Genomic DNA, 27,403 nt, shown 5'->3' on the forward strand with positions numbered 1-27,403 from the left:
CAGTTTTGTTTACCGAAGAAAAGTTTTGTGCTTGGGTCTCTCACTCGATTCTGAAAATGAAAATAATTATTATTATCAATTAAAATGTATGTCATTTTACAATTTTAATCATAAAGTGATGCACTATAAATTTGGATTGTATTATCTAGAATTAATTTGATTAGAAGTACAGAAGATGGATGAATGCACGTATCGGTTAAACAATTATGTAAACGAAATAAAAATGTTAAATGTGCACTTTTTAAAAACTACATGAAACCGATATAAATTTAAATATAATTAAATAAAAATGTTAAACGTGCAATTAAAAAATACATTAAACCAACAAACCAATTATTTAATGGAGACAAATTAAATGAACAAAGTAAGAATTATTTTTAGTCGAGTGGGGTGGTGGTGGGTGCCGCTGGTGTGTCTCAACCTTGGTCCTCGGGTCACACTACCAAGCCTGTTTTCATGTCTCCCTATTCCAACACAGCTGATTCCAACGACAGCTCATCAGCTACGCTGGACTAGGGAGACATGGAAAACCGTCTGGATAGTGTGCCTCGAGGACTAGAGTTAAACTTGAGATGGCGAAAGCGATACACTGGCCTAAATAACACATTCGTGCTTCACAACTAAGCACTCTTCTTATGAATGTGGTCTTCTGCCACACAGTATTTTGCTTTTAACCAGATAGAAAGCCCCGCTTTCGCAGGGCATCAAAAAATTGGTAAAAACTCTTGTTGTTCCTCCCCACGGAAATCTTTAGTAAAAGGCGAAAGATTTATACGATCTGAAGAGAAACAAGAGTGTACTGACTTCTTCGACTTAGGCACGGCGAGGTCATTGCAATAGATACAACTTAAACTAACGGTGTGTTTACGACACGTTTTAACACTCACTCAAAACATCGTACTCGATAGAATAACGTTTATACAAAACGGATATGATGAGGTTATAATCAAAGTTTACGAAATAAGAAGTATAAAACCTTAAAATAATTCTTGCGGCGCAAAGCATGCTGGGAGGAATGTCATTTCCTGGTTGACTGCGTCATCCTCGCTGTTAGCTCCTCCTCAGTGACGCGCCTTTAAATTTGAATGTAGCAAACAGCAAATAAACGTCAGACCGGTGTGGGATTAGATTCATCCCTCCATTTTCTGCGGTGTTTATCCTTGTTTGAAGAGTTGGACATCACATGCTGTGTTGTCTTGGGGGTCAGTGGCAGAGTCGGGCCGTTTCCAATGAATCTAAAAAGAATGATTTTGAATATGGGTGGAAGCCTGTCAATGTTGCAAATGATGTGATGTGATTGATGTAAACTGTAATGTGTCCGAAAGGAAAAAATGAATAAACTAAAGCCTATGGAAGACCAAAAGTGCCAACATTAAATAAATAAATACACCATTAAATAATTAAATAAAAGTGTCATTAATTAATTACATGTGTCATTAATTAATTGAATGTGTCATTAATTAATTAATTTCAGTGATTATTTATTTATTTATTTATTTATTTATTTATTTATTTATTTATTTATATATGTATTTATTTATATATTTATTTATTTATTCATTTATTTATTTCTCTATTTAATTATTTCATGGTCGCTGTTTTGCGGTGTTTCGTGAATTTATTTTATCTGTCAAGCTCGCCCGTCAAAGTTAGTGGGCGGGGCTGAGGCCTGATTCACTCAAATCTTGTCTAAGCGACTGCTTCGGTCTGAAGTGGTTGTCAACATGGCGGCTATGGTGATAGATTTTTTGCTGATATAGAGTGATCGAGGCTTGTCGTTGTGCAAAACCAACATCAAAATAAAAGCGATATTTCTTTTATTTCGATAAAGTACAATTTTGCCTTGTAGGCGTTTCCATTGAAGAGTAATTTGCTTCTGAGGCGTAGTTCTCGTAATGTCCCGTCTCAGCTCTCGCGAGATCTCGCAGTTCATGTAGGCGGTCGCATCATGCAACGTCACGAGAATAAATTGTTTGCGTGTTTTAGACTTGATACATTTAAGGGATTTTAAATATATCTCAAATTCTATTAGAAAAAATATTATAGATAGATGCAGGGAGATTTAAGAAGTCTTGTTTATGATGCCTGGAAACAGCAGTGGCGCGGGCAGCAAGTCAAACAGCGACATCTGCTGGCTTTTAGGTACACACGTTTGGAATGTGATAGAGTTTACTGTTTGTATGTTGTTAATTTAATGTTTTAATTGTTTTCGTATGTTTGATTTGTATTCCATGTTGGCGACAGCAGTTTTCATTGCAGCGATTTTTTTAAGTGCTCTCAAAATAAAGTTGAGCTGAATTTAAATTTGCTACTATTGTTAGTAACGTTTTACATACATAAATGCAAATTTTGTTTTGTGTGTGTATTTTTATTTTTTTTGCAATGTTTTGATCGCTTTGGTGATGTTTGTTGTTGGACTTGCAGCAGTTGTTCAATCGAGCATTTTGCACCGTTGTGGCCTCTCGCTGAGCCACTGATCCTGTACTTCCTTTTCTCCGTGACGGGGCGGAGTCACATGACTAGTAGGAAATGCGGGGGGAAAAAAAGTGTTTCCGTTAAAATTTTGCGAAGAACTACCATTGCAGCACGTCTCAAAAAGCACCTAATGAAAGCGTAAATCTAATGTCTAATGGAAACGCACCTATTTAGGTGAAAAGCGCCACCCAGCCTATCAATTGTGTTTACTAGCTACGAACACTGCATCAATTGACTATTCTGAAATGGATTTGCCTTGACTTGATGAGCAGGTTGACCAATCAGGTGTTAGGACCCGCCCACTAACTTTGACGGGCGACCTTGACAGATAAAATAAATTCACGAAACACCGCAAAACAGCGACCATGAAATAATTAAATAGAGAAATAAATAAATGAATAAATAAATAAATATATAAATAAATAAATAAATAAATAATCACAGGGAAATTAATTAATTAATGACACATTTAATTAATTAATGACACTTTTATTTAATTATTTAATGGTGTATTTATTTATTTAATGTTGGCACTTTTGGTCGTCCATAGAAGCCTGTGTACACCATGATATCCACAAAATTAAAATAGAATCTCAAATGCTTTTACAATCCAAACTGATTTTGCTTCTTATTTTTCCCTTCATGGCTTTGCTGAAAAATATTTGAAACAGTTTTTGTCGTCTGTTTCTAAAGTAGGAAGTTAAGTCGCTAGTTGCATTTCTAAAAATTGTCACTTGAAAGTTCTGAAAAGTCACCAAGTTCGCAACTGGACTTTTGTAGACATACTGTTTGCAGCCATGCTGTTAGAAAGATGTGCTGTCAAAAGGTGCAAAAAAAAAAAAAAATGTCCTGAGTAATACACTCAATTTAATTAAAAGGCAAAAAAAAAAAAAAAAAGATTACTTGCCCATCCCTACATCATGTATATAGCAATTTCCCACAATGATTGTTACAACTACTCCAGCTACCTCTGATTCACAACTGAAACTGAAGCCATTGCATAACTTGATAATTTGACAGACCATTGTTATTTCCCTTTTATCTTTGTACGCTAATGCATGAAGACAACGCCGCCTGCATCTCAACTCGGAATTCTTCACTACAGGAATGTGTGCAATTGGGCGAGCCTGTTTTCGACCCAAGCATCAGCACGACGACTTACCGTGAGAATGTTACCCGTGCATTGACCCAACCACACAAACCCAAGCGTTACGTGGAATGGAAAAGCCTTTGAAGTAATACTATGCAAAAACACAGTATAACAGCCATAATCACTGGTAACATAATCAGCGTTACCTATAATACACTGTACATAAATAGTGTTAAAACGAGCCCTTCAAATGTCAAGTAAAACCATTCGGACATTCTTCCCGTTACATTTTTTGAGGGGGTTCCGTTTCACTTCTTTGATACAGTCGCATGATTTTGCTTTTGTGCAAGTTTTCCCAGGTTTTCATTTCCAGGATGTAGTCGTGATTTGCGTAGAAAATCACGCGGCTCTTGTCATGCTTCTGGAAATAGTAGTTGGAGTACTTAGCGTAGTCCCTCGTCATGAATCCGTATGCGTCAACCTGAGTAGAACGAAAATAATTGGATCAGGAGCTTATATTTTTGCGTCATTGTTTAAAAACAACAACGATATCTCACTATGTCACATGTGTGAAGAGCCAGGAAGAGCGCAAATGCGCCATTGGTTGGTCGGACTATTGCCCAGAATTTCCGATTCAGGTTAGGAGATTTCAGGAACCTGAAAAGTGGCAAAAACATGCTTTCAGTGGGAGTTGTAGTCATGAAACATAATTAACTCATTCACTCCCTGCCATTTTCACCGAAGCAGTCCCCTTCACTCCCGGCTGTTTTACTGGATTTGGACTGATTTTGCAAGGACCACAGAATATTGTGTTCTATGATTGTTCTATAAAAACATGGAACCTAACCGAAAGAAAGCTTAAAATCTCTTCTTTCATCAGAAAAAAAGTACATTTCTGTCTTGTTTCCGTTTTGCAGCAATTCGGAGTGGAATATAGCTAAGTTTCATTATATTCACAATTCTGTTTAAAACTGTGGGGAAATGAGCCTGTTTTCAACATGGCCCTGGTTGATCTCTTATACTCTGCTGCCACCTGCTCGCCGTTTGTGTAATAAATACAATTTCTTCAACCGTTCTTTGAGAAGCTGAATCAAAACCTTCTGTATGCTCTAGTATAAAACGTATAAATACGTCTTTGAGACACCTCAGACATTTAAAATAGAACGTATTTATACGTTTTTGGGAGCAAATTAGTTAACAAGTGAAGGTCTACCTGTTGCGCACATATCGTAGAAAATCTTGGTGCAGGACATAAAAACGGCTCTCGTTGTACTGCCCCGTGTAGTACGTCTGGGGCCTGAAAGTGAAAGATAAAAAAAAAAAAAAAAAGAATCATACAAATGTAAACAATCAAATATATAATCAAATTCATCACCGTCTGTTTTTGTACGGGCCAAGCTCCACCCTCTCTCCTCTGAGGAGTCCCCGTAGCCACTGGAAGTCCCTCATGCCCTCTGGAATCATCACATATTTGATGCCCTGCGCGAAACAAGCTGCATGAGTGGCAGTATAATCAACGAATGGAATTGAAGACGGGTTTACCTCGTCGTGGGGGGCCGACTTGTAGCCGTATTTCTTGAACAGATACAAAGACGTGGTGATAGAGTGCGCCGTGTGGACGTAGACGGACGTTTTGTTCCCCACGTCGTCCTCGTAACCCTTGGTGACCGCGCCGTTCATCCTGTCACATTATTATAGTTATTGGTGATTTTTTTTGTGTGTGAAGTCATCGCTTTACCAATGTGCTCCATCGCGCACACAGACGCGAGACATTTTTTTAAGGGTTGACTCTTGTTAGACATGTTCAGCAAATTTTATGTCACTAAATGAAACTGGATCGGGGGGCTGAAATTTAAAAACAATTCTGGGTGCTTAAAAATGGCCAAATTGACCCACTACGACTCGCTTCCAAACAAAATGGCGGATAAAATATCTACGTCTTTTCATGGCTTTCGTGGCTTCTTGAGATTTTTTTTGTGGGTCCACTCATGGCAGTCATGCATACCAAGCAAATTTCATGTCGCCAAGTGATAGTTGCTTCAGTAAATTTATTTATTTATTTATTTGTTTAAATGGCTGGATGGATTGATGTTGTCTTTTGTCTAGTTTGTCTTCCTTGTCTCGTTATCGTTACCCTTGTCCACCTGCGTGTGTCTTCCCTTCCCATTATGTGTGACCAATCAGTGCCCTCAGCCTATTGTGTTTCCCAGGTGTGTCTTGTTAGTGTTGGTGGATTTAGTCAGTGGTGTTTGTTCACGCGATGTGGGAGCATTGTCTTGTCTTGTTATGCCGTGCTGTGTTGGTGTCGGTTGTCATCAAGCCAAGTCTCCCCACGTCCCAGCCAAGTCTCCCCATGTCCAAGTCAAGTCTCCCCATGTCCCAGCCAAGTCTTTTTCATCCAAGTCTCTCCACGTCCCAGCCAAGTCTTTTTTTCATCCAAGTCTCCCCACGTCCCAGCCAGGTCTCCCCACGTCCCAGCCAAGTCTCCCCACGTCCCAGCCGTCTCCCCACGTCCCAGCCAAGTCTCCCCATGTCCCAGCCAAGTCTTTTTCATCCAAGTCTCCCCACATCCCAGCCAAATCTTTTTCATCCAAGTCTCCCCACGTCCCAGCCAAGTCTTTCCACGTCCCAGCCAAGTCTTTCCACGTCGCAGCCAAGTCTGCCAAGGCCCAGCCAAGTCTTTCCAGCCAAGTCTCCCCACTTCCCAGCCAAGTCTCCCCACGTCACAGCCAAGTCTTTCCACGTCCCAGCAAAGTCTTTCCACGTCGCAGCCAAGTCTGCCAAGGCCCAGCCAAGTCTTTCCAGCCAAGTCTCCCCACGTCCCAGCCAAGTCAGTCTCCCCACATCCCAGCCAAGTCTTACCGGCCAAGTCTCCCCACGTCCCAGCCAAGTCTTTCCACGTCCCAGCAAAGTCTTTCCACGTCGCAGCCAAGTCTGCCAAGGCCCAGCCAAGTCTTTCCAGCCAAGTCTCCCCACGTCCCAGCCAAGTCAGTCTCCCCACATCCCAGCCAAGTCTTACCGGCCAAGTCTCCCCACGTCCCAGCCAAGTCTTTCCACGTCGCAGCCAAGTCTGCCCACGTCCCAGCCAAGTCTTTCCAGCCAAGTCTCCCCACGTCCCAGCCAAGTCTTTCCAGCCAAGTCTCCCCACATCCCAGCCAAGTCTTACCAGCCAAGTCTCCCCACGTCCCAGAAAAGTCTCCTCACATCCCAGCCAAGTCTCCCCACATCCTAGCCAAGTCTCCCCACGTCCCAGCCAAGCCTCCCCACGTCCCAGCCAATTGTCCCCATGTCCCAGCCAAGTCTTTCCAGCCAAGTCTCTCCACGTCCCAGCCAAGTTTTTCCACGTCCCATCCAAGTCTTTCAAGCCAAGTCTCTCCACGTCCTAGTCAAGTCTACCCACGTCCCAGCCAAGTCTTTCCATGTCCCAGCTAAGTCTTTCCACGCCCCTGCCAAGTCGCCTCACGTTCAGTCCAATCATGGTGATCAATCCGCTCACGTCCCGCCCCATCATGGCTACCTGCTTCCCCTTTCCCGGTCAAGTCTTGGTCCCCAGTCTTCTCACGTCCTTCTATTGCCCTTCCTGTTTGTCTCCCTGTAATGTTTCTCAGCAATTGGGTCCATCTCCCCTCACCCACTCAAACCACCCACCGTGATAGTCATACCTAGGTAGGAAAGAATGCCACTTCTCCTGTCTGGTGGGCAGAACACGTTTGTCCGCTTGCATTGTGAAACTGTTATATGAAAACAAAAATTCTTGATCTCCGATACAATCGCTTTACATGTGTTGTTTTTTGTGGTTTTTAATCTCACAAGATGAGACACATACCAGCACGTGTAACTGTCACAACCTGGAGACAGCTCCATCCACATACCACACATGGACTAAAGTATTGGGAAACCTGCTGTCAGTCTTCGTGCCTACCGTAAAACACAGCAGTTAAGGTGGCTGTAACACGTTCATTTATTATTCACAATTTGGGTGGATGTTGCTCCCGTAATAGATCGCGACACCATTGTATGCTTCCGGACAAACCCACATGAAAGTTATTTGTATTGGAAGACGACTCATGTGGGCAAACTGGTTTGCGTATACAGTTTGCCATAGGCTCTATTGTGTGCGCGCCTTGAGCCATATTTATTTAAAACATCCTGAAGCTTACTGAATGTCAATTGCAAATGAACGCTGCTGACGTTTGGACTTGAAAAAGAATGGACTGAAATAATATTGCATGACAACTCATAATTATAGAGCATTATATTAGCGTTACATAGAGCGTTATATTAGTGCAGGTTAATTAAGCACCGGTAATACTAGGCAATTAGATTTTGTTTTCATATCCATGTAATACATATTTATTATAAAACAGCTAGGTAATAAAACAACCAAACGTCGCCAAAACTAAACAGAAAGAAACTATTACCGAAACACGTAATCGTGTGCGTTGATTTCTTCCCCCATTTTGGAGCCGTTCAGGATGCCGGCGGTGCCCACCACAGCACAACGAATGCAACCGTCGGGCTTAGGAGAGAGGAGAGGCTCCTTTGGCTCTGGGATCAACTTGACTGCGGACATTACATCTGGCAAAAAAAAAGAAAGAAAAGAAAAGACATTATTATACTGCATTCAAGGAAGGTGGATGTCGGATTTATCGCACTTGTATTGTCCCATTCCTGATGTCAAAGCGTTTGAGGTGAATATAAACAACAAAGATGGTTGATTCCGATAAATTGTTTGTTGTTCTGGCTAACGCAAGTCTAAATCACGTTGGGTTATGTCAGTGCTTCTCAAATAGTGGGGCAAATAGTGGTATGAGATCGGAAAAGTCCGACTTCCCACCTTCCCCAAATGCAGTGTAAGTTTCATGTTTTATTTACAGCTATACTTCCATCCACATGCAATAACAAAAATTAAAATTCCTCGCAATTTAGTGTCATCCATCGGTGTCGTAATTCTTGTTCAAATTTGTCAGCAAATGGATAAAATCCTTAAAAGTTACAAAGTTTGTCTTTCTAAGATCCCTGGAAATGGTCGAAATGATCCTAAAATGGCTGCTTCAAAACAAAATGTCAGATTTCCTTTGAGGCACTGGTAAGATTACTCATAATAGATATGTCTAGCAAATGGTATTGTTACTGAGTGGCGGTGGCTTTGGATTTTTAGAAAATTTTTAGAAAATTTGGGGGTCCTGGAAATGGCCAAAATGATCCTAAAATGGCTGCTTCAATGCAAAATGGCTGTCTTCTCAGGCTTAACCTTGATAATTTTAGTTATGTGTACAAAGTCTCATGTCGTTATGTAAAAATGGCTTCAGGGGGTGAATTTTACAGAAAATTCTGATGGCCTGGAAATGAAAACGAAAAATCACCCAAAATGGCCGCTTTGATCCAAAATGGAAGACTTTCTGTGTCTTCTCAGGCCCGAGACTTTTGTGGGTCTACGAATGATAGCAAAATGACAACCTTCCTGAGACTTTACGACGTTTTGGCAACCATGTGACAAATCTCTGACGATAACTGGAAATGCCGACTCACCATTATAAGAGAATCCCATGAAGCCAAAAGGATTGTTGAAATGCGAGAGTCTGTTCCACTCGCTCATGTTAATGTTATCCTTGTGCAGGAACAAGCGTATGTTGGGAAGGAAAGCCTTCTTAAAGTTCTCATCCTTGGAATTCCTCAAAGATTGTTGGCACCTCTAGAGAGAAAAAAAAGAAATGAAATTCATGCGTTCATTTTTCTTTAGTGTAATGGAGCGCACTTACTGTGTTAGCAGGTGCAGCATCCTGGTTATACACGTCCTCGAAATCCCACACGGGAAGTTTGGAGAAATTTGTTCTCAAGAGGATGGGCATGGGCGTCTCGGAAACGGCGGCGCGAGTGGAGACGTTTTCTCTCTCTGTGACGGGTGCTGAGGTTACAGACGTGGCAAGCACTTTGGTATTGATGGCATTCGGCGTGGCGGTGGTTTCCTCATTATCCAATTTGGAGGCGTTCGTCTCAAAATTTCCAGAGAAAATGCTCCAGCTGAATCAGACGAGAAAACATAAGAATATTTAAATGACCTATTCCTCCGTTTCGACAACAGTTCCCATCATCCAAACACAAACCCTTCAAAAAGTTTTTCAAATAAGAAAAAGCACACACTTACTTGTTCACTGATACATTTTCTTGAAAAACAACAAAAAATACAATTCCGATGGAGATGACGAGTAGCCAAGTAAAAATCCTGGATATGTGGAAGGCCATGCTCCACCTCGGACCTGCCAGGCTGGAATGATCGCTGCTCTGCTGGGGCTGGTTGTGAGGGGGAAGTGTCACCTTGTGGCAATCGCACCTGGGCAGGGCTTGCGCTCGGCGCTTGCGCCCGGCGCTTGCGCCCACTCAGACACAAACACACACATGGTGCCTTGTCACTACGCACAAAGCACCCAAGCACCAGCTGCGCGTTTCCTAGAGTTCATCCACAACAGAAGAGGTTTGTATAAGGCTCCTGGAAGAGTCTGTCATACATGATTCTTATTAACACTAATGTTTTTTACTTTAGTGACACTTGTAACAACTGAACAGTGATTTCATTCAACAAAACACGATTGAGGAAAAGTCTTATGATTTTCCAAATATCAGGTGGAAAATTTTTTGCACCATTGCAGAAAGGTTTACACTATGTTAAGAATATACATATGTAACATGAGAACTAAATAAATAATATATAGGTACATTTGCTGTAATACAAGACCACATGCAGTGTTAGTTGCTCCACATTGTTCAAACACTTCCATGTCAATAACCAGAAACGCCTATATAACAAGGGACGTATGCAAAAAAGATAATTATTTTAAAAATGTATTGTACAAAAATACTGAAAACACTGAACCGCCGGAGACCAACTATTTCGGAAAAAAAAGGGTTAATTTTTGGCTGCAATTCCATGAAAATGTCGCCATCTCCTGGTCAGTATGAGAATTACTGTCGTGACAACTGACAACTTCCGGTAATCGGAAAAAATTAAAACAAACAAACGGACAGACAGACAAATTCTTAGTGTTGCCCATGTAGTAGACGTTCACATTTGTGAGCAAATGGACAAAATCCCCCAAAGTGTAAAAGTTCCTCTTTCAAAATCCCTGGAAATGGACAAAATAATCTGAAAATGTCTTAATGACCTCTGTGGCTAAATTGTAGAGAAAATTCTGGGGCCCCGGTGTCGGTACCAGATGTGATCGGGCTGCCAGATTGTATCGGGGTCGCCTGCCGATGACGTCACGCTACAGGATTGTCTGGAAATTGTCCGTTTACAATTGTTCAAAATAGCAAAATGTATGGACTAAAATTGTAAAAACGTAAATAAGCCTAAAAATATAAAAGCATGATACTTAAGAGTGGGAAAAAAAATAGATTGAAGCGCCTTCTTCGCACTTGCCGGTGAAGTCAGTACAGCAGCGCTAACAAAGTTAGCTTCGGTTTGGTTTCTTTCTTAGCTGTTTACAAATCAATCACAAAAACAAATTATTATTATTATTATAATTATAGGAACACATTAACAATCTAAACCAGAGGTGTCAAACTGCATTCCCACTTTCAACACAGCTGACTCATATTTAAGCTCATCAGCAAGCGCTGCAGGAGCCTGATAATTATCCTGATCATCAAATCAGGTGCGTTGGAGTAGAGATACCTGGAAAACCTGCAGGACTGCGGCCCACGAGGAATGCAGTTTGACACCTCTGAATTCTAAATTGACAATAGGCCCATTTGTCACATCTGAAACAATTACTTTATACTTATTCAATATATTTTGAAGTTATATTCTTAGGTTTATGTTAAGTTTTGGCAGCTCAACGATGCATTCGGATGAATGGATGACGGAAAGATGAAGTTTCTTTTTTCTCTCTCTCTCTTTTTTTAAGAGAGAGCTAAGAATTGTTCATTCGGTAGTCTTACCGATTCAACGTCTTATCATCATTGCTCTGTCTTTTTTTTTTTTTTTAACGAGTATGTGTGCGTGCGTGCAAATACGTGTACATTTCTACTCATTAATTCACCTAAAACCTAATAAAAATCCCAGACTTTTTTTCTGTTATCTCCAAATACGATCATTTTTTGAGGACGAGCTTGGGTCCTGGTTTGGTTTTACCTGCTATGAAGAAGATTGAAGAATTTCTTTATGAAGGGAACCAACTCAAGTTTATTTCGAGAATGTATCGCTTGTTGATGACTGAGAGTCCAAAACCAGGTTTACATAAGTCTAGTTTGAAATGGGAGTTGGATCTCGGTGTTGCAAATTGATGAGCATTTATGGGTGGATTTGTGCCAGAACAGCCTTTCTACTCTCATCAATGCGGTGTTTGCCCCAACAGCTTTTGAGAATCAAAAAATGCTTTGTCAAGCATACCGGGACGCTGATTGGACGTTCTTTGCACGTCGAGAAGTACCTGAACGCTCAAGGGGGATTTTTAGAAGTGCGTTCCGGCCCACTTAAAACACTGTCTCTTGCTATATTTACATATATTACATGTGTGTTTCATTTAGAAGAAAATTTTAAAAACCAAGTAACCAAGTAAAAACCATTTTTGTTAATTCTCACTGTAAACTGTGGGGAACCGGTTTACTCCAGAAACATGTCAATTGCGTATGTTGAGGAGCTGTTGTAGCAAAAAGAGTACCGATACCCTTCCCGAAAAATTGGGATATGTTTATATTTTAAGTCCTTTGCATAACTTTTATTCGATTAGGTTTACTTACTGACTCCCCATGCAATTTTTGGAGCAGAAAGTACCCCCAAACCATGACAACATACCTATTACTATACCTTTACCCCCCCCCCCCATACATGCACAACTTTGTAGTACGCAAGCGCACCTATATGTCTTTATAGCGCCTCTGCCGCCCGAAACTCTGCTCGGAATTCTTCACGACAGGAATGTATACAATTAGGCGAGCCTGTTTTTGACACAAGCATCAGCACGACGTCTTACCGCGAGAATGTCACCCGTCCATCGACTCAACCACACCCAAGAATTACGTGAAATGGAAAAGCCATTTGAGGGTAGTATACTATAGTAACATGATGCAAAAACACAGCATCACAGCCATACTGACTGGTAACAAACATAATCGCCGTTTGTTACCTATAATACACTGTACGTCAGGGGTGTCCAAACTTTTTCCTCTGAGGGCCACATCCAGAAAAATAGAAAGCTGCAAGGGCCACTTTGATTTTTTGATTTTTTTTTTAAAAGTTATTTATTAACACATTCATTGCCAGACCAGCAAAAAATCCATCACTTGACGTCTTTTTCCGTCAATGGCAGTGAATGAGTTAAACATGGTAAAAATCAATGAAGCAATTATAAATTGTTGATATAATATACAGTTACTTGTTGAAAACTGCTAACAGTCACAAGACAAATAGTGACCCCTGTGTGCCACTATAATAGATACGCCTCTCCACTGAGCAGCAGTTGAATCCCAACTTGTCATTCTGAACCACAACAAGAACAATCGTCGTCAACTGACCACACTTAAGAACCATTAATCTAATGTGATGTTTTCACACATTGGACCTTGACACTAAGCAACAAGTGGATGAAACTTTTTTTTTTTTTTTTTTTTTTTAAAACAGCATTCAAAAATTATTTTTAGTATTTGCCCGGGGGCGCCAAAAAATGTATGGTGGGCCGCAAATGGCCGTAGTTTGGACACCCCTGCTGTACATAAATAGTGTTAAAACGAGCCCTTCAAATGTCAAGTAAAACCATTTGAATATTCTTCCTGTTATGTTTTTTGATGTGATTTCTTTTCATTTCTTTGATACAGTCGCATGATTTTGCTCTTGTGCAATTTTTCCCAGGTTTTCATTTCCAGATTGTAGTCGTGATTTAAGTGGAAAATCACGCGGGTCTTGTCATGATGGAAATAGTAGATGGAGTATTTAGCGTAGTCTCTCGTCATGAATCCGTATGCGTCAACCTGAGTAGAACGGAAATAATTGGATCAGGAGCTTATATTTTTGAGTCATTGTTTAAAAACAACAATGATATCTCACTATGTCACACGTGTGAAGCGCCAGGAAGAGCGCAACTGCGCCACAGGTTGGTCGGACCAAAGCCCAGAAATTCTTATTCAGGTTAGGAGATTTCAGGAACCTGAAAAGTGGCAAAAACATGCTTTCGATGGGAGTTGTAATCATGAAACATAATTAATAAATGAAGCTCTACCTGTTGCGCACGTATCGTAGAAAATCTTGGTGCAGGACGTAAAAACGGCTCTCGTTGTACTGCCCCATGTAGTACGTCTGCGGCCTGGAAGTGAAAGATTACAAAAAAAAAAAAAAGAATCATACAAATGTAAACAATCAAATATTTCATCAAATTCATCACCGTCTGTTTTTGTGCATGCCAAGCTCCACCCTCTCTCCTCTGAGGAGTCCTTGTAGCCACTGGTAGGCCCTCATGCCCTCTGCTATCATCACATATTTGATGCCCTGCGCGAAACGAGCAGCATGAGTGGCGGTATAATCAACGAATGGAGATGAAGGCGGGTTTACCTCGTCGTGGGGGGCCGACTCGAAGCCGTATTTCTTGTACTGCCGCAAAGACACGATGATGGAGTACGACGTGTGGACGTAGACGGACGTTTTGTTCCCCACGTCGTCCTCGTAACCCTTGGTGACCGCGCCGTTCATCCTGTCACATTATTATAGTTATTGGTGTTTTGTTTTTTTTCTCCAAGTCGTCGCTTTACCAACGTGCTCCATCCTCGTAATTATATCGCGCTATATTGGGGTTCAGTGTCATGTCTAGTCCACCAACAGCAAATATTGAAGGGCACACAGAGACAAAAAACTAGGGATGTAACGATATCCAAACATCACGATACGATAATTATCACGATATTGGCAATATTTAAAAAAGATCACAATCTTGTAAAAAAAGAGCTCATACTAAAAAAAGCGCAATATTGTGCTTTTGTACATAACAACAATGCACATAAACCACCTACAATCTTTAATAACAATATTGAGGCACTTATTTGCTAATGCAAGCACACATTGATCGCTTCACAAGCAAATTAGGTTCCCCTAAATTTGACAATTAGCATAGATTTTAAACATAGAAGGCCAAAACGGCGGCACGGTAGTCGAGTGGTTAGCACGTCCGCTTCCCAGTTCTGAGGTCTCCGGTTCGAGTCCAGGCTCGGACCTTCCTGGGTGGAGTTTGCATGTTCTCCCCGTGCCCGCGTGGGTCTTCTCCGGGTACTCCGGTCTCCTCCCACATTCCAAAGACATGCATGGCAGGTTAATTGGGCGCTCCGAATTGTCCCTAGGTGTGCGTGTGAGTGTGGATGGTTGTTCGTCTCTGTGTGCCCTGCGATTGGTTGGCAACCAGTCCAGGGTGTCCCCCGCCTACTGCCCAGAGCCAGCTGAGATAGGCGCCAGCAGCCCCCGCGACCCTTGTGAGGAATAAGCGGTCAAGAAAATGGATGGATGGATGGATGGAAGGCCAAAACATCCCTAATGAAAATTAAACTGCACTAATAAACTAGCCACTAGAGGGTGCTAGAACTGCACAAATGGAAATCAACCTGACTTTTTTTTAAACAGATGAGTTCCTTTTAAATATTGTGAACTTGACGACGACGATATTGTGGCAGTTTTGATATCACAATATCACGATATTGCCTTTATTGTTACATCCCTACGAAAAACCATCCACACTCACAAGCACACCTAGTGACAATTCGGTGCGCCCAATTAACCTGCCATGCATGTCTTTGGAATGTGGGAGGAGACCGGAGTACCCGGAGAAGAAACACGCGGGCACGGGGAGAACATGCAAACTCCACCCAGGAAGGCCGGAGCCTGAACTCGAACCCGAGCCCTCAGTACTGGGAGGCGGACGTGCTAGCCAGTCAACCACCGTGCCGCCCCCGGTAATTCTGGGTAATTATATTTTGTTTTCATATACAACATGTAATACATATATATCATAAAACAGCTAGGTGATAAAACAACCAAGCGTCCCCAAAACTAAACAAAAAGAAACTATGACCGAAACACGTAATCGTGTGCGTCGATTTCTTTCCCCATTTTGGAGCCGTTCAGGATGCCGGCGGTGCCCACCACAGCACAACGAATGCAACCGTCGCCGCCGGGCTTAGGAGAGAGGAGAGGCTCCTTTGGCTCTGGGATCAACTTGACTGCGGACATTACATCTGGCAAAAAAAAAAGAAAAAAAAAAAAAAAAAAAAAAGACATTACTATACTGCATTCACGGAAGGTGGAAGTCGGATTTATTGCACTCGGATTGTCAAAGAGTTTGCGGTGAATATAAACAACAAAGATGGCTGATTCCGATAATTTGTTTGTTTTTCTGGTTAACGCAGGTTTACTATTATTATTATTTTCTAGCCACTTGTGCAGTATAACCCGCGACAACAAATGCACATGACGATGCCTGATGCCTGTGATTGGCTGACAGGTGTCCTGCTTACTGACATTGCCGTTTTAGCTGATCTAGGACCTGTAGAGTGCGGTTTGCTGTTAAGCGCTAATTGCAAAACTTGCCAGCAAGCTAAATTCTCGCAGAAGAGTATAAGAGATCAACCAGGGCCATGTGGCAACAAGCTCTTTTCCCCTGTTTTCAACAGGTTTGTAAATAATGACAAAACTTAGCTATATTCTAAAGCTAATTGCTTCAAAATGGAAACAAATGGATAGAAATACAGTCAAACCTCGGTTTTCGAACGCTTCTGTTCTCGACCAAATCAGTTTTCGACTAGAAAATTCGAGAATTTTATGTCTCAGAACTCGTCCAAAAAAATCGGCTGTTGACCAAACTGAAAAAAGTCGTTTTTAAGTTTTGCATCGTGTATTAGCCCCTAATCATGGGTCCAAAGAAAGCAAGTGCATTTTGTTTTTGTTTTTTTTCTCCATCATTTTAGATTCTTCTATTAACTCTTTCAATCCCAGCCATTTTCACAGAAGCAACCCCTTTTGCTCCTGTCTGTTTTACTGGATTTTGACTGACTTTGCAAGGTCCCCAAAATGTTCTGTTGCTATAAAAACATATCCGTTTCCATTTTGCAGCAATTACCATTAGAATATTGCTAAGTTTCATCATTATTCACAAACCTGTTGAAAACACTGGCAAAAAGAGCTTGTTGCAAATGGCCCTGGCTGATCTCTTCTACCACCTGCTGGCCGTTTTTTGCAATAACTACCATTGCTTTAAACGACCTCTTCATGTCAGAAGCTCTATCTTTATGCTTTAGCATTAAAAAACAAAACCAAAAAAACGCATAAATATGTTTTTGGGAGTGAAGAACAAAGTATTGAAAAACGTATTTTTACGTCTTTGGGTTTGAATGAGTTAAAATAAAACAGTGTCGATTTCTACCCTTTTCTATTTCTGGTAAACAGTACAGTGCAGTTTATGGTGTAAAATAGTTTAAAAAAAAAAAAAAAAACTTGGAAAAAGTTATTTTAAACTTGGAACGGATTAAAATTATTTACATTAATTATAATGGGAAAAATTGTTTCGGATTTCGAACAATTCGCTTTTGGAACAGCCTTCTGGAACGGATTATGTTCAAAAAACGAGGATTGACTGTATACTTTTTCTTCCTGATGAAAGAAGAGACTCTAATCTTTACTTTTGGTAGGTTCCCCGTTTTATAGCTATAGAACACAATATTCTGTGGGCCTTGCAAAATCAGTCAACATCCAGTAAATCGGCAGGGAGTGAAGGGGGTTGGTTCAGAGAAAATGGCTGGGAGTGAAAGATAACTGGAAATGCCTTGACCTACCATTATAAGAGTATCCCATGAAGCCAAAAGGATTGTTGAAATGCGAGAGTCTGTTCCACTCGCTCATGTTGATGTTATCCTTGTGCAGGAACAAGCGTATGTTGGGAAGGAAAGCCTTCTTAAAGTTCTGATCCTTGGAATTCCTCAAAGATTGTTGGCACCTCTACAGAAAAAAATGAAATGAAATTCAGGCGTTCCTTTTTCTTTAGTGTCATGGAGCGCACTTACTGTGTTAGCAGGTGCAGCATCCTGGTTATACACGTCCTCGAAATCCCACACGGGGAGTTTGGAGAAATTTTTTTCGAAGAGGATGGGCATGGGGGTCTCGGGGACGGCGGCGCGCGTGGAGATGTTTTCTCTCTCTGTCACGGGTGCTGAGGTTACAGACGTGGCAAGCACTTTGGTATTGATGGCATTAGGTGTGGCGGTGGTTTCCTCATTATCCAATTTGGAGGTGTTCGTCTCAAAATTTCCAGAGAAAATTCTCCAGCTGAATCAGAGGGAAAAACAATAGCAAGGACATGAATACTCAAAAAACACTCAAAAAGAATAGATTTATTGAATGTTAGGAATTGTGTGGGGTAACTGTTAGAAATAACGCCATATATACCCTTTAAAACGTTTTTCAAATACCAAAAAGCACAACACTTACTTGGTCACGGATAAAGTTTTTTGAAAAAGAAGAAAAACGGCAATTTCGATGGAGATGACAAGTAGCCAAGTAAAAATCTTGAACATGTTGAAGGCCATGCTCCACCTCGGACCTGCCAGGCTGGAATGATCGCTGCTATGCTGGGGCTGGTTGTGAGGGGGGGCGGGGCGGGGGCGTCACCTTTGAGGCAACCACACCTATAGACAGGGCGTGTGCTCTGCGCTTCCACCCACATATACATTGAAAAAAAAATTCAAGCACCAAGTACGGTAAATGTGACATATATGTATCAATGGTGAGCGGTGACTTTTTCGAGTGCTAAAGAGTCACGTATGTACGCAGGCCCTAAGATGACATGGTAGAAAAAAAAACAAAAAAAAACTTTGAATTCCCTCGCAAACATCTTTGCGCTCCCTCGCAAAGATTGAAAATGGACGGCGGGCCGCAAATGGCCCCCCGGGCTGTAGTTTGGACACCACTGCTTTAATCCTTACTGCAGGCCATCATTATGTAACCTCATACTAAACCTCAAAGAAACCACAATTTGTCTCTTTCCTTAGAAAAAAAAACAGGTGCAAAAAAAAAAAAATTGCAAAAGAAGAGCGTGACTGATCAAATTGACTTTTTCCGTGGATACTTGTTGTAACAGCACAGTCTTTTCTTTCTTACAGGTTTATCCATTCTCTCTTCTTGTGTCTTTCCAGGCACAAGACTTTTTGTGGGTCTACCAATGATTGAAATTCTCAGTAAATTTCATTTTGATGGCTAATAAAAATGGACTGAATTTTATAGAAAATTCTGGGGGCCTGGAGAAATTAAAAACAAAAACAAAAAACAATCACAGCAGATTGAATAGATTTTTACAAGATATGTGACCGTTTTAATGCAAGTATTCGAAGTTGGATGCATCATAAACTGAGAGCAAAACAATGGTGATGTCATTAACAGCCAATTGTGTTTTAGTTGTTGAACGGGAGTAGAGAAAAGCAGTGTTGGTTTGCTCCAAAATATATTTGAGTTTGTCAACAGAAGACTAACTTATGCACTTAGATGTACTCTTGTTTATTTATTAACCTGCACTTTCAAAATAAAACAGTCACAGTTGTACTTTCAACACATTTCAGACACTAGTGTTATTCTTATTATTGTTTTGCAATTTGTTTTTCGTTTTGCTGTGCTCTGATTCACTTCTTTGGTACAGACGAATGATCATGCTGTTGTGAAGTTTCTCCCAGCTTTTCATTTCCAGCTTGTAGTCGTGGTTGGCGAAGAAAGTCACGCCGCTTTTTACGTGCCTCTGGAAATAGTAATTGGAATATTTGGCGTAGTCTTTCGTTATGAAGCCATACGCGTCCACCTAGGATAAAGACAGAACTGGATGAGTAAAACGGTTTTGATATACAGGGTGAGCTAAACACATTTTTTTTAAACAGTTACCGCAATTAGGTAAATAATTTCCGTCATCAACTCACCGTGTCACACGTGTGAAGAGCCAGGAAGAGTGTAAAAGCACCATTAGTCGGTCGGACTATCCCCCAGGAACGTTTATTTAGGCGTGGAGACTTCAGGAACCTGTTGGCAATAAACGCCACATGATGCTCAAATTGCTCTACGCTTGATCTCTACAAAATCTGCCTAGCAACATGTGCCTGCGTGTATTTTTTTCCCCAAGGTTGATAAATCAAGGAGGACCTGTTGCGAACGTATCGCAGGAAGTCCTGATGCAGGACGTAAAAGCGGCTCTCGTTGTACTGCCCCATATAGTACGTCCGTGGCCTGCAATGGAGGACAAGTAAAAATGATGTAGATGTTTAAATGCTATTCTACAATTCCCTCTTATGGGCAAGGAACCAAATCTGGTAACATCAGTGAGAGCTGCGTTATTATGAGGGGTGTCAAAATTAGAGCGTTAATTTTGAGTTAATTTAAAGTTCCTTTAACGCCATTAATTTTTTTTTGAACACGTGATTAACGACTGTTATTTAGAAAGCCTTTACTGGGGGAATGCCAGTTGCAAAGCAAAACAATTTAGTGGTAATAAATTTAATAATAATGCATATATTTGTGGAGTTGTAGTTCACAGTTTTAAAAATATGCAGAATTTCACAAACGTTTGTGTTGGTTATTTTTATGCCACTAGATGGCAGAATTGCATTTGTAAGACGGTGACATCTTAGAGAATTTTTCTTTTGATATTAAGAACTATCTAATCTTGAAATGGATACTTGACTCATTGAGCCATTTTCAGCAGTCAAAGTTCATATTTTGTCCAGAATGAATTTGATAACTACAATATTTTTCATGTACAATTAATACCTTTAAAAAGTATTTTTTCTACTTGCTGTGGACTGATGATGACATCACCTGTGCTGAGGAAGTAGGTAACAGCCAATCATGGCTCAGTTTACTGACCAAACCCAGAAAACAGATGAGCCGTGATTGGTCGTTACCTACTTCCTCAGCACAGGTGATGTCATCATCATTCGACAGCAAGTAGAAAAATTACTTTTTAAAGGTATTCATTGTACATGAAAAATAATGAAGTTACCACATTAATTATAGACAAAATATGAACTTTTTACTGCTGAAAAGAGCTCAATGAGTCAAGTATCCCTTTAAAGATTAGATAGCTCTTAATATCAAAAAAAAATTCTCTAAGCTGTCACCGTCTTACAAATGCAATTGTGCCATCTAGTGGCAGAAAAATGAACAACACAAATCAATGTCGCACTCGTTTTTTACAGTACACATCTTTTTAATTTGAATTCAATATTATGAATTATAATGAAATTTCTGTATCAATGACTAAAAGATGCAGCCATATTTCTATTAGTTTTACTTTTTTGTTCCACTTTTATGTTAACAAGAGTGTGGAAACAGGAAAAAATGTATCGTGCATTTATTGATTTTATTGACTTCTATTGAAGAAATGCGATTAGTTACAATTACAATTTTTAATCACCTGACACCCCTAGAACTTAATTTATATTATTTATGCTTTTCATAAAAAATAAACAATTTCTTTGAATAAAATAACCAAATAGAACCCAGAGACTTTATTGCTAAGATATATATTTATTGTAAGCCAATGTAATATTCTTTCACACACAAGATAACCTAATCGATGTATAGTCTGTTATCTGGCATGATTTATTTTTATTACCATTTTTTACTATACGGTCCAAGCGGCACCCTCTCTCCTCTGAGGAGTCCTCCGAGCCACTGGAAGTCCCTGAGGCCTTCTGGAATCATCACATACTTGATTCCCTGCACAATATGAGACATGCGAATGATATAATGTTACGTAGAAAAGCGCCACTGAATGAGTGGTGGTTACCTCATCGTGCGGGACCGACTTGTAGCCGTATTTCTTGAACAAACTCAAAGACGTGGTGATGGAGTGAGCCGTGTGGACGTAGACGGACGTTTTGTTCCCCACGTCGTCCTCGTAACCCTCGGTGACCGCGCCGTTCATCCTGACGGAAAACATCAAAATCTCTTTGGAGGTGTGTCTATACCAGCGGTGTCCAAACTACGGCCCGGGGGCCATTTGCGGCCCGCTGTCCAATTTTCAGTGGCCCGTGACATATGCTAAAAATGGCATTTGAGTCAGTTCAAATAAAATAAAAACAAAAATGTTTGGAGATGGTCAAAGTAACAGGTGCCATTAAAGGTTATTTTAGTTAACTAAAACTAATGAAAAAACTAAAATTCAAAAAACAATATTGTTACAGAAATAGAAGAAAATGCTTTTTAAAAAACGAAAACTAACTGAAACCACATTTTATGTTGACAAAACTAACTAAAGCTAACTATAATTATAACAAACATATCCTTCGTTTTAGTGTTTTGTAATTATTTTAATGCAATTAATTTAATGCATGAGCCTTTGGGGATGATTTTAAATGTGCATATTAGTAGATTTGTTTTGATCTCAACCGGAATAATGATGTCACACAGAAGTGACGTCATCTCGCAGCAGCCAATAGAAAAGCACCAAAAGATGATGTCGCTCCGATGCTGTTTTTTTTAAATATCGCGCACAAGTAATACACATTTAAAAAAAACAAAAACTATTACTGATATCGAAACTAACAAACTCAACTAAAACTAAGTATTTTTAAAGACCTAAACTAACAAAAACTAACAGAACCACCCTGAAAACTAATCAAAACTAACTAAAAGGAAAAATTCCAAAACTATAATAATCCTACTGCCATATTACAAATAATTTGGTTTATATACTGTAGCATTTTTCTAAATATGCAAAAGCACAAATAAATTATTTGTGCAATTTTGAGGACTAAACACAATTTCTCTTCATAACATTATGTGGCCCTTCTTGCGTCCTTCTGATTTTCTGTATGTGGCCCTCAAATGAAAACGTTTGGACACCCCTGGTCTATACTCATAATAGATTCATCTAGCGTAAAAATTAACAAAAGGTTACCGAAAGACGTAATCATGCCCGTCGATTTCTTTTCCCTTTTTGGAGTCGTTGAGGATACCGCCGTTGCCCACTACAGCGCAATGGATGCAAACGTTGCCGCCTGGCTTTGGGGAGAGAAGAGGCTCCTTCGGCTTTGGGATCAACTTGACTGAGGACATTACATCTGAAAAACAACAATTAAAATCAACATATATAATAGATTTATCAAATGAATGGATAGATGGTTGGATTTGCCACCTTTGTAAGAGTATCCCATGAAGCCAAACGGATTGTTGAAATGTGAGAGTCTGTTCCACTCGCTCATGTTGATGTTGCCCTTGTGTAGGAATAAACGTATGTTGGGAAGGAAGGCCTTCTTGAAGCTCTCGTCCTTCGAGTTCCTCGGAGAGTGTTGGCACAGCTAGGTCGGCGACAGCAAAACAAAAGGAGTCAGTTATGCAAATTAACCACTCGGCAATCCAATGGCATGGTTGTCTACATTTTACCGTGTTTCTGGGTGCAGCATCCTGGTTATACAAGTCCTCAAAATCCCACACGGGAAGTTTGGAAAAGTTTGCCTTCAAAAGAATGGGCATGGGGGTCTCTGGGCTGACAACACGCGTGGGGAGGTACGTCACCATCTCGGTGGATGTTTTATTGAACATGACGCTGGCTGTTGAGGTGGTGACGTTTTCCTTGTGATGCCATTTTGTGGCAATAGTCTCATTCCATGGGTGATCTGCGACTAGTTCAAATTTCTCAGAGAAATTGGTCCAGCTGAATCGAAGGAGGGTGCAACAGAAGAAGAATTTATACAAAAAACTAATTGGCATAACACCACAAAACCCAGCAAATGAGCTGTCATTTTGTCATCAGACAATAGCAAATTGTTGCTGTGTAACCGATGGTACAGCAAACCAACTAAAAAACAATATTTTAAGTATCATTATCACACACAAAAAAAAGCTTTAAAAAAAAGAAAATGCCACTTACCTTATTCGTGGGATAAACCTTTTGTTTTGAAGATGTGACATATACCACTTATTTTTTATTTTTTGCATTCCTCAAAGTTTGACTTCGTTTCTCACAGTTCCTATCAGGATGTTAAATTGTGTTTTTGGAAACTTACATTTGTTTTACGATTATTTAATAATAATATTGATGGTTTTTAATATTTGTTTTATGTGTACTTTCCTGTTCTTTTTTTAATAACTTGATTTAAAAAAAAAAAAAATAAAAATACAATCCCCGGGTGCCCAAAACCAATATGGCGGTCACGTCTTTTACGACGGATAAAGTACCCGGATGATCGTCAAGATCAACGTGCCCAACACAACATGGCGTCAACTCATTCACAAACACTCAAGTTTTTTGTTTGTTTTCTTTAAAGTTTAAACCATTACTACTGTGATAAACACAGTGTTTAATAGTTATCCGATGTCACTTACCTTACATTTACCGACAGATTTCCCTGAAGTAAAACAAAAAAGACAACGCCGAGGGAGCCGACGAGCAGCCAAGCAAAAATCCTGGCGGTGTGGAGGACCATCGCTGCCGGCCGAGAACACCATGCGGTCACAAACATACAAACGCCACCTGCGTGTTCAGTTTTTATTTATTACACAACAGCAGAATATTACACGGGGAGGGAAAAAAAATGCGTTTATATTGGGAGTTGCTCACATGGTAGCTTTGTACTGCGTTAGTCCAGCCGTTCAACAAAAAGCAAAAACAACACAAATGGACCACTTGTTTTGTGCCATAACAAAATAGCGGCTGCTGCAATACTGTCACACAAATGTGTTGGTGAGTTTGGTCGGCGAGGTAAGGCAGCGCATGTGACGCCATCGATGTCTCTCTCTCTCCCCACTCAGATGGAGTAGAGACGCATCTGCTCCTCCATGTCGCCCTCGGAAACGTCGCCGAACGTCTCCGTGTTGTCCTTTAGCAACTGGAAGATGGCGGCCAGCTGCTCCCGCTGTACCCTGGAAAAACAACGGAGACGATGGCGGTATTCAGGTTGGGCCAACAGCATACGCTTAAAAAAAAGTAATACTTTTATTACATTTATACTTAATGACATTTATTAATCACAGTTTGATACACATTAGGATGTAAATGTATTCATTTTAGGGTTTGTGTGTTGACCTGGAGACCCTAAAAGTGGCATTGAGCTCCAATCCTTGCCTCCTTCCTACCCTTTTATCCTTCCTCCATCCCTTTAATGCCATCATTTCATCCTTGTAGCCCTCCTTCCATAACCTTCCTCCTTCTCTTTTTTTATATTCTTGTTTCTGGTCTTCTTCACATGCACCCTAGCTACCTTACTTTGATACAATTTTTGCTTCTTTCATTGTCAATTGTCGTCATAACATCCAATACGTGTTACAGGTGCACTCCATTTCTTCTTTTATTACAAACTTAGCTTTTCGCTAATGATAATTAGTTTTTGACAAATCATAGTGAATCGCCAAAGTAGTAATGGGTTTTCAAAGGGGGCTATAGCATCCCCTAGTGGTCTCCCTGGCGCAGGTGCAATTAAAATTGAATTTATTTTTTGTTAATTTATGAGTGACACTCTTTACAGTAATAATAATGCTCAGTTTTGATTATCACCTTCAGCAAGGTCCGATTGCAGATGCTATTTTGGTTATTTATTATTAGTCTTCATAAATAAGGTATTTTTCATCCAGATTTTGACTGTAATTATCTGGCCACAAATCAATTAAAATTGTGGCCACACAAGCTCATTATGCTCATCTGAACAAGTGACTGCTGTGCCAGGAGAGCCAATCAACACTTGGAACTGGACCCGTGACACCCGGGAGTAGCACCTTTAATAGACCAAGACAGTGCAGGGAAATGTGACATCTTTGTAAAGCAAAATCCTCAGGGCGAGTCCCTGCGTCTTTTCCTCTGCTTGCTAATATGTCTCTCCGCCACGTCCTCGGGTCAAACGTCCTGTCCCGCGAGCTGGCAGGGACTCAATCTGGCCTTAAGTCAGTCTAGCCCGCATCGCACGGCAGCTTAAGAGCGGAAAGCTGCAAGGGAAAGGCGGCCAGCACACAAGCAGAAGGTCACAGCATGTTTTGAACTGACCTCTGCTCCTCCTCCAGCTCCTCTTTGGACATCATCATCTCCATGTGGTGCGAGCGCGACTTTCCGGGGAGGTACTTCAAGGAATTGTTTGCGTGGAACTCCGATTTATCTGCAAACAAAAGCAGTATACACGTTTAATAAAAACATGAAGTAAAACACAATATACAATACATATGCATTTTAAAAAATATATTAAGTAATTTTTGTATTTATTGTTAATAAAAAATATTAGTAATATGAACAATTTTACAAATAACATTTCTAACTTTATTTATTTAAAGAACCAATGTACTTGTTCCAAATAAAAATTATTAAAAATAAATTTACATGTTGAATGTAACACGTTTTAATTATATTACATAATTTGTTAATGTACTGTAATTAAAATAATGTATACATTTCATTATTAAATTAATTTTACCAAACAATTTATTGTACAATAATAAAAATAATAAATGTTATCCATATACCCAAAATTTTTGAATTTTTATTAGATAATTTTATTAAAGGGACACTTCAATTAATTAGCCCATTATAGCAATAAAAAGTTAATATTTTGTCTAGAATTAATTTGATACTTTCATTATTTTTCACATACAAATACTACCTTTAAAAAACACATTTTGCAACTTGCTGTCGACTGAAAATGACATTACAAGGGCTCAGATAACCAATCACAGCTCACCTGTTTTCTTGGTCATGTGACATTCACAAGCTGAGCTGCGATTGGTTACCTGAGCCCTTGTGATGTCATTTTCAGTCGACAGGAATTTGCAAAATGTGTTTTTAAAGGTACTAATTGTACATGAAAAATAATGAAAATATCAAATTCATTATAGGCAAAATATTAACGTTTGGCTGCCAAAAATGGCTAAATAAAGTATCCCTTTAATAATTTTATTTTTAAATGTTTTATTAAATAATTATTGCAAATAAAAAGAAATAGTAAAAAAATAGATATATTTTAATATTTTCTCATTTCATTAAATAAATTTGTTGTACAGATTACACAATAAAATAAAAATATTTAAATATAATAATGTATACTAATAATATTAATAAAATAAATAAAAATAATATTAATACAAATATCTGTAAAATAAGGAAATTCATAAATATTTAAGTACATTGAACTTTACATTAATTTATTGATCAAAGAACTTGTTAATTTATTGTAGATTTTAACAAAAGGACATTTATTTAGCGTTTCTCATTTTTGAAATTAGTTAATTATAATAAAATAATGAAATAACTTTTAAACATTTTATTTAAGCAATTTTCTAAAATTATTTTTTTTACAATTAATTTGATGGTTGATTAATTGATTAATGGCAGCACCTCAAGTACAAAAGTTTGCCTGCTCCTGCATGAAATGCACTCATGTCGGTCAGGGAATCCTACTACATTCTCAGTCGAGCTCAAATTTGGTGCAGCTTACCGTTGACTTCCGGGCTCTCTGCGTCTCCGTCGGTCTGGGGGTAAGAGAAAGCACACTTTAGGAGCTCCTGATCAGAGAGCCCGATGAAGGAGCGCCGGCCGCGCCCCGACGACGCCTCGGACGACGAGTCGAAGCTGGCGTGCCTGGAGTCGGGCCGCGGTACGGAGAGGCTGGACGCCGCCGACGAGGAGGAGGAGCGCTCGGCCGGGGCCGCCGCGACCGCCGCCGGCTCCGGCTCCTCGCTGGCGGGGCGGGTTTCCGCCTCCTCCTGTGCCGGAGAATGAGCCGGTGGGAGAAGAGACAGAGGCGTCACCTTGAATGGATGTTTGACAGTTGACTTGAAAACATTGGAGTGGTGATAATTGCCTTGGGACTTTTCTATTGTGCACTGAACCAGACCCATGTTTATATTTT

At 40.0% G+C, this 27,403-nt stretch overlaps 3 protein-coding genes, 1 long non-coding RNA gene and 1 other non-coding gene across 5 annotated transcripts; 1 reads left to right on the forward strand and 4 right to left on the reverse strand.

Moving 5' to 3' along the window:
• Nucleotides 1-684: 684 nt before the first annotated feature.
• LOC144005631 (U5 spliceosomal RNA) lies at nt 685-798 on the reverse strand. Its single transcript, XR_013279631.1, has one exon. It is a non-coding gene; the product is annotated as a U5 spliceosomal RNA (small nuclear RNA).
• A 2,752-nt stretch (nt 799-3,550) lies between these two features.
• LOC144005014 (alpha-N-acetylgalactosaminide alpha-2,6-sialyltransferase 2-like) lies at nt 3,551-9,886 on the reverse strand. The gene is made up of 9 exons (XM_077502855.1): nt 9,714-9,886; nt 9,328-9,589; nt 9,098-9,260; nt 7,987-8,143; nt 5,108-5,246; nt 4,941-5,044; nt 4,779-4,862; nt 4,123-4,222; nt 3,551-4,046 (listed from the first exon to the last, which is right to left on the reverse strand). Exons 1-9 carry the CDS (start codon nt 9,809-9,811, stop codon nt 3,849-3,851), a joined length of 1,305 nt encoding a protein of 434 aa, XP_077358981.1. The 5' UTR covers nt 9,812-9,886; the 3' UTR covers nt 3,551-3,848.
• Nucleotides 9,887-13,339: 3,453 nt separating this feature from the next.
• Nucleotides 13,340-18,121, reverse strand: LOC144005229 (alpha-N-acetylgalactosaminide alpha-2,6-sialyltransferase 1-like). The gene is made up of 9 exons (XM_077503257.1): nt 18,024-18,121; nt 17,600-17,861; nt 17,372-17,534; nt 15,616-15,778; nt 14,112-14,250; nt 13,945-14,048; nt 13,783-13,866; nt 13,611-13,710; nt 13,340-13,534 (listed from the first exon to the last, which is right to left on the reverse strand). Exons 1-9 carry the CDS (start codon nt 18,119-18,121, stop codon nt 13,340-13,342), a joined length of 1,308 nt encoding a protein of 435 aa, XP_077359383.1.
• Nucleotides 18,122-19,069: 948 nt separating this feature from the next.
• Nucleotides 19,070-25,541, reverse strand: LOC144005193 (alpha-N-acetylgalactosaminide alpha-2,6-sialyltransferase 2-like). The gene is made up of 11 exons (XM_077503204.1): nt 24,601-25,541; nt 24,136-24,437; nt 23,901-24,048; nt 22,959-23,229; nt 22,711-22,873; nt 22,474-22,636; nt 21,361-21,499; nt 21,187-21,290; nt 19,716-19,799; nt 19,496-19,595; nt 19,070-19,380 (listed from the first exon to the last, which is right to left on the reverse strand). The coding sequence occupies exons 3-11, from the start codon at nt 24,035-24,037 to the stop codon at nt 19,144-19,146; spliced, it is 1,398 nt and encodes a 465-aa protein (XP_077359330.1). The 5' UTR covers nt 24,038-24,048; nt 24,136-24,437; nt 24,601-25,541; the 3' UTR covers nt 19,070-19,143.
• Nucleotides 23,762-25,712, forward strand: LOC144005194 (uncharacterized). The gene is made up of 3 exons (XR_013279522.1): nt 23,762-24,258; nt 24,327-24,501; nt 25,569-25,712. It is a non-coding gene; the product is annotated as an uncharacterized LOC144005194 (long non-coding RNA).
• The last annotated feature ends 1,691 nt before the right edge of the window (nt 25,713-27,403 follow it).

This window comes from Festucalex cinctus, chromosome 17, assembly GCF_051991245.1.
Source record: "Festucalex cinctus isolate MCC-2025b chromosome 17, RoL_Fcin_1.0, whole genome shotgun sequence".
NCBI lineage: Eukaryota > Metazoa > Chordata > Actinopteri > Syngnathiformes > Syngnathidae > Festucalex > Festucalex cinctus.

Bases quoted from the DNA above. Each gene is read 5' to 3' on its own strand.
- LOC144005014 (XM_077502855.1), bottom strand. From the start codon at position 9,811: ATGGCCTTCCACATATCCAGGATTTTTACTTGGCTACTCGTCATCTCC. The intron at 5,247-7,986 runs GTAATAGTTTCT...ATAATGTGACAG, and splicing joins GCACACGATTACGTGTTTCG to GATGAACGGCGCGGTCACCA. The intron at 4,047-4,122 runs GTGAGATATCGT...CGTTCTACTCAG, and splicing joins CTCTTCACACATGTGACATA to GTTGACGCATACGGATTCAT.
- LOC144005229 (XM_077503257.1), bottom strand. From the start codon at position 18,121: ATGGCCTTCAACATGTTCAAGATTTTTACTTGGCTACTTGTCATCTCC. The intron at 17,535-17,599 runs GTAAGTGCGCTC...TTTTTTCTGTAG, and splicing joins ATGCTGCACCTGCTAACACA to AGGTGCCAACAATCTTTGAG. The intron at 15,779-17,371 runs GTAGGTCAAGGC...TTTTTTTGCCAG, and splicing joins CATGGGATACTCTTATAATG to ATGTAATGTCCGCAGTCAAG.
- LOC144005193 (XM_077503204.1), bottom strand. From the start codon at position 24,037: ATGTTTGTGACCGCATGGTGTTCTCGGCCGGCAGCGATGGTCCTCCAC. The intron at 22,874-22,958 runs GTAAAATGTAGA...TCGCCGACCTAG, and splicing joins ATGCTGCACCCAGAAACACG to CTGTGCCAACACTCTCCGAG. The intron at 21,500-22,473 runs GTAACCTTTTGT...GTTTTCCGTCAG, and splicing joins GGGCATGATTACGTCTTTCG to GATGAACGGCGCGGTCACCG.